Below are 14,002 nucleotides of genomic sequence, written 5' to 3'. Positions count from 1 at the left end.
TAACATCTACCTATCTAGATCTCTCAAAAAAAAAAAAAAAAAAAAAAAAAAAAAAAAAAAACTTTCTCTTTAAAAAAAAAGAAAAGAAAAAAAAGAGAGACTTTGCCCTAAACCAAAACTATTGTTGTGCGAAGCCATCCAATTAAATGACTTGGTCTTGCAAAATATCCAAAAGATATGTAACTAGCAACACCAATGAATACAATAGATTGATACCTATGTGGAAAAAGGTGCCAAAACAAAGACCACATTAATATCCTTGGCGCTTTCCTTAGAAATATTTCATATGTAGATGTAACATACATTTATTAAAGTGTTACAATGTACCAAATTTTTCTTCTTCTCTACATAAAATAAAAATAAATTTGGGTCAAACTATCATTAATGTTGCAAGTTGCATGGAAAATCTTTGCAAAGCTATCTATCTGGTTTGTATTTCCAAGTCAGTTTGACCTTTGAATTCAAGGGTTACGAAATTTCTCACACGTTTCTTTGCTCCATTAATTTGAAATAGCTGAGGTGGATTCGAAACAGTTGGGAGTGCTTAATTAGCCATCCTTTTCCGCGTGGTTTGTTTGATGTAATTATAAATACAATGTAGTCATAGACGCGTGCTCTTAAAAGTTCTGGAATTGTAGTTACACGTTTTTCGTAGGGTCGGATATAATAGAAAACACAGTAGTTGCAACATAATTCTCTAGAGCAAGTGGCAAATGGTTTGGTGGTTGGTACTCGAGACCCAAGTTCGACTCCTAGTTTATTCACATTTCCAGCTAAGTTTATTTCTATATGAAATAAACGAAGCGGGTAGCGTGCTACCTATCTCTCAAAAAAAAAAAAAGAAAAAAAGTTTTATTGCGTGTAGCTGAAAGCTCTGGTTATAAATTGAAAAAAATATACGGAGATCTTCTGAACTTTATCTATTTTGCAAATAGACGCTTAAATTTTTAATTTTGGCAAAAAAACTCCCCAAGCTGTTGATTGAATATTGTGCACATAATTCTACAAAACTTAAATATGTAAAAAAAAAAAAAAAAAACTAATTTTTCTCTTCTACTTTTGATAGTTGAACATGACGATTGAATGATAAATTGAACTAAACTTCATTTTTTTTTTATTTTTCTCATATGCAAGAATGTAAGAAATAGTTGTTTTTTGTATTTTGAAGCTTTATAAAATTTTATACAATATACATATATTGTTGGTTGACCTGAACAATGTTTCTGGACGGATTAAATTTGTCTAGCTAGTTCGCAATAATCGACCTTCTCGGATCTCAAACTTTGATTTCTATTTAGGCCCGGGGCCGGGTCCAAAATGATCAGGTTGGATCAAGGTAAAAAATTTAGGGTTAAATAAAGTCAACTGAGGAAATTGAAAACTTATATAGGCAGAAACTTGAATTTGTTGAGATTAAAAAGTTAAAATCTGATCGACCGTCCCCAGCGCAAGTGGCAAATGGCTTGATGGTTAGTATTTGAGGTCCCAAATTCGAATTCTAGTTGATTCACATTTCTAGCTAAGCTTATTTCTAAATAAAATAAACGAACCAGGTAGCATGCTACCTATCTCTCAAAAAAAAAAAGAAAGTTAAAATCCGGCCCGGCCTAGTAAATTGCGCTGGGCTGGGCTGGGCTGGACAAAAGATGAGGCGATCTGCGAACTAACAACTAAACTGCTGATATAAGTAGATTGTATTGTACGTCTAAAACTCTAGATTGCCTTCTAGTTATTTTTCGGCCAAATATAGTATCCGTTATAAATATTTGATCACTCTTTTGAATTCTCAATTACTGCATACTTTCTGAGTAAATTAAAGAGATATATCAAATAAGATATTCATGCATCCAAATCTGGCCTTCACCTGTAGAGTGTTTTAAGGTTCAACCTGAATCCAAATCCAAATCGGGCTTCATAGAGGAGGCCAATTTGCCTGAGCTTAGTCAAACAATTAAGCAAGGAGAAGACTCTTGATCTCTCAAGAGAACTTTTTGAAAGGAGGTATTCTTAAGTTGGCAATCGACCCCAAATTAGCCTTCAAAGAAAATATTTTATATGAGGGGTTATTCGAATATTTCAAATATGCTTCCAAACTTTCCATTTAGCTTTTCCTGCACTGCTTGGGGGACAAAGAAATCTCCATCTTGATTGAATATTCAACCGGCAATTCGTGGTACGCGCGGCGTGAGACCGACGATAGTACCATATTAGCCAAAAGATCAATCTAATTTAAAACAGCATAAAAATAGTTTTAATAAACTAGAGCCAATATTGATCGTCCCTAGCACAAGTGGCAAAGGATTTGGTGGTTGGTTATCCGAGATCCCAAGTTCGAATTTTAGTTGATTTACATTTCCAGCTAAATTTATTTCTAATAAAAAATAGAAACTTTTGATTTTAATAAATAATAAAAGTTTGATTATAAGTACAGTATAAATTAAATTCAAATTTAAAATAGACTAATGTTTTTGAACTTTAAAGTTACTTTAATATTAAATTAACAATTTGAATTCGAAATTTGTTACTTATTTAAAATTTAATTTCTACTATTATAAATTTAAAGTTTAACCTCAAGTTAAATTTTAGTTTTAGCTAACTTACAAAATTAGCCACTATCTAATTTGGTATGTGACAAAATTAAATAAGAAAAAAAAAAGATTTGTTGGATGCTATCAAATGTGGTATTAATTTGGCTAGCATATATGTTTTTTTTTTTCCCAACATTGCCTTTATAATTGATCTTGATTAGTAACCTAGCAGATTACTAATGTATGAAAATCAATCATATTCTTAAAAAATGAACGACTAGATTTAAATGAGCCAACGTATTGAAGCATTTCTCCGCGAACAACATTTACTCATGAAAAATATTTCCATGACAAACATTTCAACCTCGTTAGTAGGGTTTAGGGCTTAGGGTCTTTCCATAATAAACATTTCAACCTCATTTAACTCTATTCTTCTCTTGGAAACAATTGATTATAAAAGCACTGTCATGTTGTGCTTTTTACTAGAACAAGTAGTAGTAATTAATGACTAAACATTCCATCTAAATAGTAAATAGCTTAACCAAGGTGTAATGTAACAATAGCTTAACCAAGGTGTAATGTAACAATGTAACATCAATATGCACATTATCACAATTCAAAATGAATGTGAATTGAGGAGCCCACACAAGTTGAATTACATTACATACAAAAACAGCAGCAGCAACAACAGCAACACTTTTATACATCATAAGGTGACTTCTCTCGTAGAGGGTACGGCGCCTGGCTCGACCGCGCAAGGAACTGCTTGTTGTACATCCTATGACGCCTCTCGCGAGCGTACGCGACCCAGAACACCAAAGAGAGCATAACTGCGGCGGAGACAATAAGGAGGCCTACGTAAATCCACCTGGTGTATTCGTCGAGGCTCGGGCAGTTGTTACTGCTTATGGAAGTGAAAGTCTCGCGCACGAAAGTGCAATCCAGGAGTTGCGAAAGGAACGGGCCGTAATCGTACAGGCCTCGGCTTATGGAAACAGCTGCAGTCATTTGGTCGTAGAGTGCCGGCGTGACGCGGCCCTCGGTCGTGCATATGTCGGCCCCGGAAACAACACTGCTTCGGCATTTATATCCTTTCCAAACCTGCATTACAGATTAAGTGTAATTCCACATAGTCAAGCACCAAAACAAGAGTGTTTCAGTAACAGCAAACTTTACTAAAGAAATATATATACATAAAGAAAACAAAGTGCAAACTTTACTAGTGATGTATATACATATATATATATATATATATATATATATATATGAGCTACATTGCTTGTTAGTTTACCTGTGATGCGCTGTCCAGGCCGACTTCTCCGGCGACACACGTCCGATTGCTCATGTCGGATGTGTAAGGGTTGCAGAGGATCGGCATTAACGGCCCGGACTGGTTATAGTACAAAGGCGCCAACATTGGAGGGAAGTTCTTATTCGAAACATTGAGGATCACTTGGTTGACGAGATTCACCAGCTGGAAAGTCACTTCCTTGCTTCTGTAGAGGGACTCGTTCGCAGTGGCAATGTCGACACAGGGAAGGATATCGTCCAGTGCTGTGTGGGCGCGAGGGTGCGTTACCCATTCGTCCATTGCGACGCACGTATCGGCCACCACACTATTAGTAAATGGAGAAAATTTTACGTCGGCTATTTTAAAGACAATAAAGATTACACCTTGCTCGAAAAACTTTAAATGCATTTATCTTACCAAAGGAAAATAGTGAGCAGGAACTGTCACCATTAGGAAGTAAGTAAACCGACAGTAAGTTAGCTATTTACGTTTGTATCCTAGTGAAGTATGAAGTTTCCTCGGAAGTTCAGTTTCTTACCGAAAAAAAAAGAAAAAAAACCTTTCTTATGTTGAAGAATCATGAAAACACATATATATATATATCGTGGCAAAGAACTAGGATGCTTTGTTTCTGAATCTTCAATATGAACTACATGCTAATATAAATAAGAAACTTACTGATTGTAAATCGACGGAATCATTCTATAGCTAACAAGTACTGATAAGTATGGTGCTAAGCACTTGCAGATTTCTTCTGCAGCATTCTATTTACATTTTAAACATGGAACTAAATCCAGTAAGCTTGTTTTTAGAAAAAGGCATGGCGAGACTAATGTATTATGTTCTTACCGATCTTTACTATTCATTTCCCTTGTCCTTCATTCTGAGATAAGAATCAAGAAATTTGACATATATATTTTGGGTGGTCTATACCTTGGTGATAAAAGTTTAATCATAATCCTAAGCATAAATACAGAACAAAGAAGAACACAGGTAACAGCTTTACCAATTTATTTTCTACAAAGATGTGACATAAGCTATTAGGATTATTAAGCTTTTTGACTCTGTTCGTCGCAACAATGAAATTTGTCATAGTGACTTGTTGTTTTTTACATGCATGCGCTCGTGCACTCAATTATATGAAACTAATCTCGCAATCGCTCAACAAGCAACCTTCTTATCAAAGCCTATCTTCTATTGAGCTTCTCCTTGTATTTGTCTTCTCCACATTAATAAGCCTCTCTCTCATTTCCCTTCACTCTCCACTACCAGTAATCTGCTAGAAATGAAAATCAAAACTATCTGTCTATAGCAGCTTAGTAATGACAGGTGAAGTAGCATTGTCGATTCTGCAACTTTTATAAGTATATAGTTGAAGCTGCACAGTTCACACTAATTCACTTCACATTTCACATGATTAAAACATTGCATGCGAGTGCAGCTGCTGCTAAAAAGAGTCGGTGACGACTCTCAGCAAGTTAAGCATATGTTAGAATAAAATCGCAGTATGTACTGACACTGAAATGAGAACTGACGAACAAAATTTTACGCCGAGTGCAGAAATTTTTCGTTGATTAAGAATATCAACGAAAAATGAAAATGATCTTTCATAATATGTCATGCTCAAATATTGGCATAAAGGAGAGTAAGCATTCCACAATCATACTAAACTCCAGCTTCATGTAGTTGTATCATTGCAGTCATGAATCATGCTTGCAATTATGTCATGATGAGAAGAACAAAACCAAACTAGTCGCCACTACTCGGGCAATTAACAACAAAAGGTATAGAAGTATTTTAGTGTCGTATAAGAACTCTTTTGCGTAAGCATCAACTAATCATAGGGTGAACAAGGTTCATTGTGTTAATCAAGACTTTAATACAGTAATTTATGAACAATTGTTCAGCCAATCTTTACTTAATCAGACAATGCATAACAAGGGAAAAAAAAAAAAAAAAAACTTACTTATGTAGCAGAAGGAAAACACCACACAAAATAAACGTGCCCGCCACAAGAATCCATCCGATAAGCACCAAGCTGCAAAATTATCAGCAACTGAGCAACTTGAGAACGAGGAATCATCAACGAAAGATGGTGATTAACTTGAAATAATGAGTTAATAACAAAAAAGAAATTTCTCTTACACTGATACAAGGAACTGAATTCCAAGAACAGAGAGCACTGCCACGGACAGCGGATGCCAAAATCAGCACATTTTGACAAATTCGGATTGCGTAGATAGAAATTTTTCAAAAAAGTAGAAACTCATACAAAAGGAAAGATAAAAATACTCACAGAATCCAAGAAAAGTCAAAACAAGCATCACGGCAGCAACTATGATCAAATCCAATCGCCTGAACTAACAAAATATCATGAAATCAAGAACACCTCAAAATTTTCTTTATTTCTTTCCTCTGCTACACCATTATTACTAACTAAAAGTAAAACACAGAAGTAGAGTAAATGATCATACACTGCATCCAAAACATTCTTAATCTTCTTGGAGTTGTTGGCGGTCCGATTAGCGAGAGCATTTGCCGACGAGTTCAACTTCGTGTCTAGGACGTCGATCTTGCTCTGGACGTTGGCAGGAAGGAAAATCTGATTCACGCCAGCTTTTTTAGCCGAAGCCAAGCTTCCCGAGAAATTCCTCAGATTGTCCACTGTTAAGTCAGCTTGACCCACAACATATTTCAACGTATTCGTCGTGCTCGCGTGAAATCTCCCCTGGCCGTTGTACAGCACAATGCATCCGACGCTGCAACACGTGCAATACCGATAGTTTTAACAGCTAAATCAAGCGAACGATAAACGGATTTGAAAGTACGTAGCTTACATAGCGGCGAGGGTGAAAAGTATGAGCAGTATGAGGGAGAGCGCATATGCCGCGCGAGAATAAGAATAGGACTGGCGTCGGCAGCAGCAATAGCAGCAACAGATAAAGAACAGAGCCAAGCCGAAGCCGACGAGCCACACCGAGGCGATGACGAGCAGCGGAATCGCGGTAAAAGCCACAGACTGCAATGAGAAATAACAGGAAAAGCAAAAATTATGCAAGAGCAGACAAGACTACAAGAATGCGGAAACCCAATGAGGGAGAGTTTTTGAGTTTCTGACGGTCCAGTAATGCTCATTGCTGATGTTCCAGCCACCAGTGTATTCCTTGAACTCATCCAGAGGGTCTCTTCTCCGAGTCCTCTCCGCCGCCAAGACGAAGGAGCCATTACCCTCAGACAGATCAGTAGAGGGAGGCACCTCCTCGGCAATTAATCTTCGCAGAAGAATCAACTCATGCTTCTCTGATTCACCAGTAAATGCCATTTCAGATTCCACACATGTAACCAAAACATCAACATAACCCATTTCGCATTGCACTAAAAAGACTACAGTATGTAATCCTCCAAACCATAATAATTTCATATTACATTAAAATTTATCTTTTTAACATGGAAAAGAAATGTATGTTATAATGTTATCACACATTTACAAGAATCCATCTAAAAAATTTCTATCCATTCCTCCAGAAACTAATATATATTTTTTTTCCTGCAATTAAGAACAAAACCCGTATCCTAAAATCGGGAAAAAATATTGAGAAAAATGAGAAAATAAGCGAAAATCAAATAGAACCTGATTTGGGTTTGCTCCGGAGCTCAAATAAGCCATGGGAAATACAAAATGGGAGGGAAAAAAGTAGAAAAATAAAGGTAAGGAGAGAAGGAACACGGAATGCCATGCTCCAAAAAATAAAAATAAAAATAAAAACGCCGTTTTTTGAGCTCGGAGGCCTTTAAATTGCGAGGAGAAAAAACTGTCCAAATCCTTGTAGATTCGTTATGTTTGTAACTTTTTGTTTTTGGTTATTTGTTTTGTGTTTAAAAAAAAAAAAAAATAGAAAAAAAAAAGGTTTGGAATAGGAAGGGGTGGTGGAGGAACAACCCATTGGGTGTTTTTCCCTTGAATTTCGTTTTGCCTTTTGCCTCAGGCTAATAACAGTAGAAGCGATGGGATGGGGTGTGAAATTACCAAAATAGCCCTTGGGTTTATGATTTTGTAACGATTTTGTCGCGCCGTGCCATGGATAAAGGGGAAAGGCAACGGTTTTAACAGAAGATATATATATAATAAAAGTATACGAGCGTTTATGCTTATGATTTTTTTAGTAATCGAATTGTTTTAAAATTTATAAAAAAAAAATTATTAATGATATGTCTCATTAAATTGTTTTTTTTACTGGTGCTCTATAAATATTAAGAAAATTCGGCCGATAAAAATCACAAATATGTTGGGCTCTTGTGCTTTTATTTTAAAAGCATATGAGCTCAACTCCATAATAAAAAAGGAAAAAACTTCAAATACCCTCATGTGATTTTGCATTTTTTTATTTTAGTACCATATGATTTAAAATATATCACTTTTGTACCCTATGTTTTTTTTTTATTATCCCATCCACTAACTTTTTTTCGTTAAATCAGTAACAAAATTAAAACTAAACGGTACTAAAGTAAATACTTGATGAATCTAGATAAGGTATCTGAAATTTGATATTAGAGTTAGAATGTATGAAAGTACAGGGATGATATTTGAAGTTTACCAAAAAAAAAAAAAAAAGAAAAAGGGAGAGGGAGAGGGCTTTGCCTCATCCAAGGGAGGAACATATAATAATTAATGCTTTTCATATAACTAAAAATAAGTGTAAATGTTACATATTTTTTATTCAAGAACCAATGTGTCACGTCCGTGCCCCAGCAAAAGTTTACCCAGCACGTATAGAGACCCGCCGTATGCACAAGGTATCCCCCGTTGCAAACAAGGTATTTACAATAAATATGTTAGAAATAATACGAGGAAAGATAAATCTAACATGATATCAGAGCATACATAATAAACAACTCTCTAATAGAAAGTAAAAAGAAAAAAAATTAACTAATATCAACAATCACCAAAATACAAATATCAAGGTAACCAAAATATGAAACTAAATGCACATGATGGTTTCTATACACATCATGGACAAATACACCCCTCCATCTACCAAAAGGAAAGGTGTCCACCTAGCGGAAACTCCAAACTAGCTCTAGCTAGACGCGACTCCCTTGCAGCGATCTTTAGCCTCTCCTGCTGTGAATGCCTCTGAAAACAAAAACAACAACAATATGGGAATGAAAACTATTGAACAATAGTTTCCAGTGGGTAAACCGCTGATAAAAGTGAATTACACCACTAACTCAACTGAAACATAAGTAGAAAACATTTAAGTGACTACTAATATAGCATGATTATTAAGCAAGTAATGAATTACTAATACTACTATGCCTCCAAATGAACATGTTATTTAACAAGTATGAATACTACTCTATCATGAATGAGCATGTTAATGACATATCCAACTAGTCTACACTATCTAGTAGGGATGGTTAATTAATACATTTGGTTGTTATTATCCAATTTAATAAGGACCTACACAAAGTGTAGTTCTACTTGCGCCGTGCCTAATGGCCCCGTGGTAGTCAACACTCCTTACGACAATCCATTTCGGCGCCCAATTCCGCACAGGCGAGCATGTTGTTGCGTAGGCCAACTCCGGAGTGCTGGTTTGTAGGGAGCGATCCTCACAAGCTTGTGCGAATAAGCACAATGGCAAGCAAGCGTGATCAACAATACAGAGTTTTTGGTCGTCATGTCTAAAATATGGTATGTCCACTAACAATCCAAAGATCGAATTCTATATCACAAAGTTGAGTTCTAGTTATTTAACTAGGTCATGTACAATAACATTAAGTTCATGCTAGCTACTATCATACAAATGCCATGTTCAACTTGTCTATACAAGTATTCTAAACATCATGTAAAGTATAATACACAAGTATGCTAAACAAGTTTAATGAACAACTACTTTACTACATAGAGGTATAACTTTGGCATGTGTAATATGTATGTTTAATACATTCAAAAATTCATGTATGTTGCATCTAACATTAACATGCATGAATTCCAATTTTATAACATTAAAGAAGACATAGGAGGAGTTCACTTATTTCAGTGAGGTCAAACCCACCGGATACCCCTCGAACTCCTTCGTTTGCTTGAACGAAGTTGTCCTCAAATCTTCTAGCACCCTAACAAAAATTCTAAATGGGTTAGGAGCTTCTAACAAGCTTCCCATGAAAATCCCCAAAAATCATACCAAAAATAGGTAAAAAATAGTTTAAATCAAGAAAACTCTTCCCAAAACTCCAATTGAGATTGAGATGCTTCAATTCCAACCTAAAGGAAAATTTAACAACCACCAATTAGGTTCCAAAAGTCTCATAACCAGAAATCCCAAAGTATATCTCTTATTTCCACAAATTTTTCCAAAAACACAATCCAAAGGAGCAATTAGATAACTAACCTTTAAAAGAGCTCCAAACCAAGCTAAACTTGAGATAGGGTTGGAGTTAGACCCTCAAAAACACTCCTTTCTACACTTCCAAGATTTCTCCAAGATCCACAAGGCAAGCTTTCATGGAAAAAGAGAAGAAAAGATAGATCAAATCCTTCAATTCCACAAGAATTGGAGAGAAATCTAAAGAGAGAAAGAGAAGGAGCTTACCACCCTTCTCTCCTACACCAGTACAAAGAAGGAGTAGCTGGGGGTCGGTTGGAGATAAACACTAAAGCACAATTCCAATTAGACCCCTCAATAACTCACAAATAGCAAACTACATAAAACTACAATTTGCAGTATTGAGTATCGGTACTCGACTTGGAGTACGAGTACCCAGTACTCAATCTCGCAAAATCCGAGCACTGGATAATCGGATTTTATACAGCATACAGGTACCAGCCTGATGCAACACCGGTACTCACTACCCAGTACCGGTACTCACTGCGCAGCTCCTCAAACCCGAGAGCAGCACATTCTGGCACTCAATAGGGTTCCAGTACCCTACTCAGGTATCGGTACTCAGCACTCAAAATCTGAAATCTGTAGATTTTAGTTTTACAATCCCATTCTTGCACTCACAAAGCTTAAGTTATGTGTCGGTATACTACCGACAACCCTCTGAACAGTTAGAATAGTTCTAATACTATTCTTACTGTAGAATTTTATAATTTGCTAAAGTTCAGTGTACTACACAATGTTCTCAAATTATTTTTTTCTATTAAAAAATCACAAAAATTGTATAAAATTTTAAATAAGTGGGTATAAAATTTACATCATAGAATGATTACACTTTAAGTAACCATTGGGTTCTAGTTTTAGGGCCTATTTTCGCCTATTTGGTTTTGTAGCGCATAAAAAGAAACTTCAGATAAAAGATGCAGCATTTTTTATATTATTTCTTGATCTAATAGGCCCTTAGTTATGATTTAAAGACTGCTTGGTTTCTATGAAAAGCTTGAAAAATAAATTTATGGAAGATAAAAAATTCTTGAAAATTATTTTTCTAATTTTTTTGCAAGTTTGGTTTAAAAAAATTGTTTTATAAAATTTTAAATTTTATATTTTGTAAAAAACTACTATTTTCGATTTTCACAAAAAAATTAAAAAATGTAAACACTAATTTTTCATAAAAACTAGAAATATTTTTATAAAAAAACTTAATTTTTTTAACCAAATAGACAAAAAACTGTAAAAATTTTTTTTATAATAACAATTTTTTGGAAATATTTTTTATATATTTTCTAGCAACCAAACAACCCTTTAATTATTTTTCCTAAATAAAATGAACTAAAGATTATGTAACGACTCGACCTACTAATAATAATAATAATAACTCATTAGGCTCAAACAATTAGCCTAAAATGATCAAGCCTAGTTATTTTTTAGGTTTAATTTCGTACAAGTCCCTGCAAACATAAATAACAAATATATCCCTACAAAGTTCAACTTTCATAAGTTGTCCATGCAAAAGTCTTGAAGTTTTCAAATAGGGACAATGGCTTATATACCCTTGAATAGTTCCCGACTTTCTGATTTACCCCTCTTAGAAGGCTAATATTGACAATACCCCTCATACGTTTCAAACTATTTCTAATATACCCCTAGAGTTAAAATCTGTTAAGTAACTCTGTTATCTCTGTAAAATTACTATTTTGCCCTTTCAAATATACCCTTCCACCATCACTTTCTTTCTTATTTGCCCTTAAAGAAAGGGGTATAAAAAGTATATTAACTTTTGATTTTTTCTAATATACCCCTCTACCGTCACCAACCTTTCTTATTTGCCCTTAAGTTAAGGGCAAAATTGGCATTTTAATTTTTTTTAACTGTGGTAGATATTTAACTCACGTTTAACCTAGGTTAACTTAACATGAGATAACTGCGGGGATATTTTGCAATAACGGTGGAATATATGAGGGGTATTTTAGAAAGAAAAAAAAGTAGGAGTAAATCGGATATTTACAAACGTATGAGGGGTATGTAGGCAATTATCCCTTTCAAATATGTCCCTGCCATTAAGGTCTGTTAGAAAAATCAATTCACCATAGGTTAATAACTTAATCCTAGTTAGGTAATAAGGTAAATTGATACTTTTACCCCTCTTCAAATATAATCCTACTAACTACTTGATGGGCCCCCTAACCATACTTGAAGTGGAACTAGGATCGAAGCAATCCCGCGGGAGGCCTCGGGTAAACGCTTCACCTTTTTTCGATCACATCCTGCGGGGAGCCCCCAAACCCTAGTTCGATCACATCCGAAGGGGGGTAAGGACTCTTCTTCTTTCTCTTCATCTTTCTCTTCCTCTTCCTCTTTCACTTGCTCCCCCATACTAGTTTCAATTTCGAATCTATAATCACTAGAGTTTCTCTCTCCCATTCACCAACCTGTTGCTCCCTCTCCTTCGAGGAGAATAAGGTGAGTATAATTTAATTGTTAATTTAGGTTCATTCATCATAATGTAGGTTAATTTGATGCATTTTAGGTTACTTTTAGAACAACTTTGGTCTCATGAAGAAGTAATTTAGTTTTTTTTTTTTAGGAAATAAGTAATATTTTTGCTAAATAATCCAAGTTTGCAAGGTATATAAATTTCGTTGTCATATATTCACATAGTATGTGAGGATAAAAGCTAGTTATTATTATTATTTATCTTTTCTGTTTTTATAATGACAGTTTGATAATATAGATGAGGATGGTATTTTTCAAGTGAAGTTCAATTATGGTGGGTATTTTAAAACAGTGAAAACTGCCTATGAACTCAGATATTGTGATGGCAAAAAACATACACTGATGATATGTCACACCCCGGATTACTCGTTTCCCCCGACATGCTAACAGACCCGTCGTATACATAAGAATTTTTCCTGTATACGAAGCGAAACAGTAGAAGTACCTGTAATCATACAATACTACAAATAGTAGTATAGAGCAGTTAGGAAAATAAACCATATATAAAAACTGTGGTTCAATACATACATGTCATCCAGGGTATACAAATACTCGCTCTGGCGAGATACAACAACTGTATGTAAAGACGCAGAAACTACAACTACCTGTAGCTGGTGCTCCTCTAGCTCTGCGACTCGTCTGGAAGGGCTCTAACTCGCAACGCGCTTGCCACGATCAAGATCAGCAACAACAGTAGCCGAAGGTGACGGCTCTGCAAAAACAGTGGTAACAACTGGGCGTGAGAACTACTGCAAAAGAAGTGGTCCTCAGTGGGTACCGCCCTCAAACTCATCGGCTCACCCACTAAGTCTACAGATCTATACTCAGTGATAGAAAAGGAAGCTGGAACAAATCTACAGTTATATGCCACTATCCTATCATGATCCAACACTACTATCTGTAGGGTAATGCAACCTCAGACCCAAATCCATAGGGACTGTGAACACACCCGTCTTGCCTGTCGAATACTAAATGCAACCTCTACACTAATCAGTCCGTGGAGAGCAAGTCCAACCAGGACACTACACAACGCAAACGCACAAAGTCCAACTCCGGAGTGGCACTCGTGGGCGCTACCCAACTGAGTATGCAAGCGTATCTCTACTGAGCTCAATCAGACTCTCACAGGCTTAAATCAAGTAAATAGGGTCCAACTGGTCTAACAATCAAAACTCACGTGCCCTCGGCACAATCTGATGCAAAACCCGCAATCTGGGTCCACCGTCAACCCCGACGGCACCCGACAGTCTGAAACAGCCTAGACACTGCTGTAAACTCATAATGCCCGTACCGAGTCAAAT

At 35.8% G+C, this 14,002-nt stretch overlaps 1 protein-coding gene and 1 long non-coding RNA gene across 2 annotated transcripts; both read right to left on the bottom strand.

Annotated features, from left to right (window-relative positions):
* LOC109706690 lies at positions 3,033-7,685 on the bottom strand. Its single transcript, XM_020227641.1, has 9 exons — positions 7,451-7,685; positions 6,938-7,119; positions 6,657-6,838; positions 6,294-6,578; positions 6,116-6,174; positions 5,965-6,001; positions 5,786-5,857; positions 3,820-4,144; positions 3,033-3,629 (listed from the first exon to the last, which is right to left on the bottom strand). The coding sequence occupies exons 1-9, from the start codon at positions 7,554-7,556 to the stop codon at positions 3,228-3,230; spliced, it is 1,650 nt and encodes a 549-aa protein (XP_020083230.1). The 5' UTR covers positions 7,557-7,685; the 3' UTR covers positions 3,033-3,227.
* Positions 8,511-10,494, bottom strand: LOC109706524. Its single transcript, XR_002215224.1, has 4 exons — positions 10,416-10,494; positions 10,215-10,322; positions 9,879-10,087; positions 8,511-8,953 (listed from the first exon to the last, which is right to left on the bottom strand). It is a non-coding gene; the product is annotated as an uncharacterized LOC109706524 (long non-coding RNA).

The sequence above is a fragment of the Ananas comosus genome, linkage group 2 (assembly GCF_001540865.1).
Source record: "Ananas comosus cultivar F153 linkage group 2, ASM154086v1, whole genome shotgun sequence".
NCBI lineage: Eukaryota > Viridiplantae > Streptophyta > Magnoliopsida > Poales > Bromeliaceae > Ananas > Ananas comosus.
This window is presented reverse-complemented; position numbering and strand designations above follow the sequence as displayed.